Source organism: Saccostrea cucullata, unplaced genomic scaffold (assembly GCF_032062105.1).
Source record: "Saccostrea cucullata isolate Sc308-1 unplaced genomic scaffold, CSIRO_AGI_Scuc_v1 ctg12738, whole genome shotgun sequence".
NCBI lineage: Eukaryota > Metazoa > Mollusca > Bivalvia > Ostreida > Ostreidae > Saccostrea > Saccostrea cuccullata.
Window position 1 is genome coordinate 8,863 of NW_026922175.1, and position 5,862 is coordinate 14,724.

The following is a 5,862-nucleotide window of genomic DNA, read 5'->3' on the forward strand; positions in this document are numbered from 1 at the left end:
TTTCAGGCTGACTGCCCGATTACAGCAGAGACATAAATTCAAATTCAAAATCAAAAAAGTTCAGAGCTGAAAAAGAAAAACATTTCAACTGCCAGCAAAAGCTATAGAAAAAATTAACTCAACAGATGATGTCAAAATGGACCTATTCGACAGCCTTATAAAACTCATAGAGGAAAATTATTTTATTTTAGCTACCCTTCGAACTCATATGAGTTCGCTTGAAAACCACATGTTTGTGTAAACATCCAGTCATGTGACGTCAACCAAGAGTTAATACTCGGGTATGAATCGAAGTCGCCCACAGTAGGATTACTAGAGTTTCGATATGGCGGCGTCGAAAGAAAAACCCGAACGTAGGAATTATTTTTTACTAAATATTATGTTTAGCATCGCTTATCCTTTAAAGCAAACTTCGAAACGCACTTTCTACATGAACGCTTTATAATTTATATGAATATATGTTTATTTGATTAGATTTTTCAGGCTTACTGCCCGATAACAGCAGAGACATAAATTCAAATTCGAAAGCAAAAAAGTTCAGAGCTGAAAAAGAAAAACATTTCAACTGCAGCAAAAGCTATAGAAAAAATTAACTCAACAGATGATGTCAAAATGGACTTATTCGACCGCCTTTTAAAACTCATAGAGGAAATTTATTTTATTTTCGCTACCCTTCAAACTCATATGAGTTCGCTTGAAAACCACGTTTGTGTAAACATCCGGTCATGTGACGTCAACCAAGAGTTAATACTCGGGTATGAATCGAAGTCGTACCAAATGACATTACAAGTGTCAAATTAAAAATAATATATATATATAAAAGAATCGAAAAAATATGCTGCCAACTTGAATTATGAAATATTTTTTTTTAATTATGAATACGTTTTAGTAGTATAGTGTTTTCGATTAAAATTTAAGTTGGCATTTGTCAATTTTTATGTAAATACATGTAATTATAGTTACTATTTTAGTATGAAATAATATACTTTTTCTTGCCAGGTTTTTTCGATTCCCAATGCTATACGTATCTATATTAAGTGAAGTCCGAACACCTTTCAGTGACTGGTAGATCCTGGATGATAAAAGGTAAGAATTATATTTCTTATTATACCCCCCGCTTGAAAAGCGGGAGGGTATATAGTAATCGTTTATTCCGTCCGTCTGTCCATCCGTCCGTCCGTCTGTTACTCTTTGGGGTACCGATTTCTTATCCGCAACTCCTCTTATACTACTGAGTGAAATTTAATGAAACTTTCACAGAATCTTTATTACATATTGCCATTGTGCACCTCTTATTTTACTTTTTTATTCGACAAGTATTTTAGGTTTCCCAAAGCAAAACATGAACATTGCCATTATATTCTATATTTATATCCTATGACGTCACCTATTAGAAGCTTCTGGATAACATTTGATAAAACGAGTTATTCCTCTTTACACATTACCGTAAAACAATAGTAAAACATCGATATTATGGGAGGCCGGGGTATCATTTAGCCAGCTCATTGCTCACAGTACCTCTAGTTTTCAAATATATTTTTGCCCTCAATTTATATTATACCAGCCATATGCCTGTGTAAAGAGTGTGTAAAAACCAGTTCCCTGTTGGCCCTTCTGCTTTGTTAATTTATACCTCCTTAAAACACTACAAGACATACTATACTTTAATGAATATTTTCATTTATTAATGATAAAGATACCAACTAATTACAAACAAACTACCTTAACTACTAGGGAGATCCCAGACAAATGTATAGAGACTCAGTGAGCACCTAATATCAGTGGGCAGTATGATCTCCTTAAAGTCTTAGCAAGACATGATTATCATGGATGAATGTACATTTAGAAGATGGGAAATCACCAGGTAACATATATACAACAATGGCAGGGGGATCTCCCTGTGATATGAAAAATAAAAACAATGTAGAAAATAAGGTGGCACATACAAAAAAAATTCAAATATAATTATTTGTGTGCACGAGATCTAGTCCCTGACAACTCACTAGATTATTTCTCTATTTCGTTCTTGCTAACAAAACCACCGCTATAAATGACAGTATCTTTTTTTATTCCCTTCGAATTACTTCTTGTAAATTAAAATGTTAAAATGCATTTAATTAAAAAAAATGCAAAGATGTTGCATTTTAATAATTTGCTCAAGTTTATTCGCGTGCGATAAATTTCTGCGAGTTCCGCGACCTTCTTTTTCTCTTCAATATTATTTTCCGCGAATCCTTATTTTAACTAAATAATTTTACAAAACTTTCCCTTGGTCGCCAAATTAATTAATCGTCGCAGATTGATTTTAAACTGCAGAATAAAAGTTTAATACTGATTTGTTTACAGTAGTTATCTTAATCGCGATTGATTTAAATTGTCTAATTTACAGAACAGTCCTATATTTACATATAAAGTGATGATATTTACATAAAATAATGATACAAATATAATGATTCTTTAAACCTTCCTTTAAACCATCTTACCTTTGTTGCGTTCCATATATATTTACTTGTGTTTTGTTAATATTTTTTGTGTCTTTTACTAATAAAAAATATGCAGTAAAGTCTATAGATCTCAGATTTCATATTTTTTGGACATATATTATCTCTGTCTTAAATAAACAATGAAACTCAAATAGTTCATTTGCATGAGACCTCCACTGTTGCCATTAATTTAATTTTTTTTAAAGAACCAAATCTAATTTTATGAAAAGAAAAAAAAATCATCTGTTCTCTAAATTATATAAAGTGTACTAGAAACTATTTGTATTATTTATATCCAGGACTGCAATTTTTTTGGCTAGAAATATTTAATTTCTTTCATCAAAAGTTTTCATGTAGAAAAATACTGAAAATGTTCTGTTTTCTATGTAAAATATCTCGTCACAGATGCATAAATTTTGGTGCGAGAAATAAAGGTTTGGACAACCCACATTCTTTTTTCAATGACTTGAAGGAATCGTTCTTAATAAACTATATTGAGGTGGCATAGGTATTTACTTTAAAATAAACAGGAACACAATTAATGAAGCTTTCTGTATTCTTGCAGACCCATTTACAGAAAAAATGACAAGCTCCTGCATCGTGTTTAGTTTGATTTTGGTGCTGAACTTCTTCGCGGGAACAACTTCATGGACAAGTGAGTGAAAATAAAGTATCATATACGTACTTAAGCTATATATATATATATATATATATATATATATATATAGCTTTTCAGTCTGTATAACGATAAAAATGTCACAGTTTTATACAGTGTATATAGACTTGATACTTAATGTTACAGTATACGGAGATGAAGTGGTGGCATTTACTGCAAAGATCTCCAGGGATATGACATTCGGCAGTCACGAAATTATCAAATATGACGCAGTTATGACGAATTTAGGCACCTGCTACAATCCTAAGACCGGAGTATTCACTGCTCCGTATAACGGACTCTACAGCATCTCGTGCAGTCTTATGGCTCACTCCAATAACGAAGTGCTTTTGAGAGTGGTCAAAAACGGCGGAAAGGTATCGAAACTCTACTCTGCTTCAAAGACGTATCCTCAAGCTGGACAAACTCTCCTTCTGCTACTCAATAAGGGGGACAAGATCTGGGTCCAGAATGACAAACCGCAGTCAGCATCGCTCCATGACCATGGTTCTTATAACGTGTTTTCTGGCTTTTTGATCAAAGCTCTGATAAAATGATTTTGAGAATCATTTCAAGTAAATCAGATTTTACTTGTCTACATCTTTGATGTTTATTCAAGATGGAAATAAAAGAATAATTAAAACTTCTTTCTCAATTGTATTTTAGTAAATATTAGAAAAAATTCTATCAAAGGCTATGTCATGAGGTAATCTGTGCGTTTTTGATTGTCTTGACTACTTATTAATATGTCTATTCATCCCACAGTTCAGTCGCCCGTGTTGCGCAGTGGTTAGAGCGTCTGCTCTAGAGTCGCGAAGTAAGAAGTCAATCCTTACGTCGCGGGTTCGAATCCCACTGCTGGACGTGGAGACCGGTTCTTCGGATGAGACCGTATAAACCGAGGTCCCGTGTCGCAGTAGATGATGGCACGAAAAAGATCCCTCCCTGCTCAATAGCCCTCAGTGCCGAGTAAAGGACAAAATTTGCAGCTCTCCACCGGCAAATGGTGGCGTTTCCATATGAGTGAAAAATTCTCGAGAGGGACGTTAAACAATATACAATCAATCAACCAATTCCACAGTTCAAGATAAGGTTTTATCTATGGACAAACAGAAAACGGACGTGTGTTCCATTAATGTTTATTCTTTAGGTGAAAAAAACTTGTTTATTCTGATCTCTATGTCTATTAACAAACGCAATTTTGCTTGACTCCAAAAATTGACTCCAAACTCCACTGCAAACTCCACTCTATAATTCCACTCCAAGACTCAAGTCCATGAATTACACGTTGCCCATTTTATAGACATATGTTTCTTGTTCACCAAGGTGGTAAAGATAAGGTAACTAACATGTACGCAGATAATGGTGCACTACAATTGAAAGGATTTCCTAACCTTCTAAAATCGTCTCTATATATCAATAAATTCGCATTTTCTAATATAATTTTTTGTCGAATGACAGCAATTTCAAAACAAGCGAGTTAATAGTTTTGAGAAGATTATAAATGTTAGGAGGTAGATAAAATGTACACTGTCAGGTTGATTTTAAAATGTGTATTAAATTATACATAATGGGATGTAAAAATAATCCCATTAGGATTAAAGGTAGTTGTACATGTTTGATCAATGCTGGAAAGCGGGAAAACTCATACAGAAAATCGCGCAGAGTAAATTACACAATACAGTGCATTTGTATTACAGGGTCTGATTATTTATAGTTTGGAATGCCTTAAAAAGCTATTTCTCAAAATAAGAGAAAAAATTTTCTGTCACTCGAAACTTTTCCAAGACCTTACTGATAATCGTACTGCTCTCATAAATATTTCATCGATAAGAACACAAAGAGCAAGAAATGATACATTAATTCACTCAATATTGAGGATAGGCTCTCATTTCGATAAATAGTGCGAATGTCTAAAATATGATTTGTAGGAAATCATCAAAGAAATGTGGGTTTTTGCTCTATTTCTTTTATTGAAGATGGCTAAAAATTTGTTATACTGACATAAGGTGATGCTTATCATCGACAAATACAAGAGAGCAATAACCGAAATGCAGATAGATGCAGATCTGTAGCGTTATGGTTTTATATATTCCTTATGCTACAGGTCCCTTAATGCAAAAAGGTGTAATTTACGGCGCAATATTTTTGCGCACTTTTGGCGATAATTTCTCCACTTTCCAGCATCGGTTAATTAACTACTTTTCACTCCCTAATTCTAGGCACATTATTTAACGAACTAACTCTGTATTATTTTATCCATCTCCCAATTCTTTATAGTCGTCTCTACAAGTGATAATCTCGCTTGATTAAAATTATTTGTTAGATTGCGGAAAATTCACTTCAGGCGAGTTTATTGCCTGTAGAGACAACTATATATGGTTGGAAGGTGGATAAACTATACATATTAACTACAGAATATGTCTAGAATTAGGGAGTGAAAGGTACATATGTAGTTTATTGACCATTGCCAGAAAGTGGAGAATTTCTCCCAAAAGGGCGCAAAAAATTTTGCGCCGTAAATTGCTACTTTTTTGCGTTACGGGATCTGTAGCACAATGGTCAAAGACAATATATAAGATCATTACCCTACAGATCTGCAGCTAAAATGCATAATGAAAAAGTGTGATCGTCAGTTGTTTTTTTTTCATAGAAACAATTTTTCAAAAATAAGAACTGCCTTACTTTTATAAAGGAATATTCAGTTTATATTAATTTGTAATC

At 33.4% G+C, this 5,862-nt stretch overlaps 1 protein-coding gene across 1 annotated transcript; it reads left to right on the top strand.

The window, feature by feature from the left end:
* Window positions 1-1,065: 1,065 nt before the first annotated feature.
* LOC134261324 (complement C1q-like protein 2) lies at window positions 1,066-3,785 on the top strand. The gene is made up of 3 exons (XM_062743763.1): window positions 1,066-1,086; window positions 3,049-3,138; window positions 3,286-3,785. Exons 1-3 carry the CDS (start codon window positions 1,077-1,079, stop codon window positions 3,693-3,695), a joined length of 510 nt encoding a protein of 169 aa, XP_062599747.1. The 5' UTR covers window positions 1,066-1,076; the 3' UTR covers window positions 3,696-3,785.
* The last annotated feature ends 2,077 nt before the right edge of the window (window positions 3,786-5,862 follow it).

Bases quoted from the DNA above. Each gene is read 5' to 3' on its own strand.
- LOC134261324 (XM_062743763.1), top strand. The intron at 3,139-3,285 runs GTGAGTGAAAAT...TTAATGTTACAG, and splicing joins GGGAACAACTTCATGGACAA to TATACGGAGATGAAGTGGTG.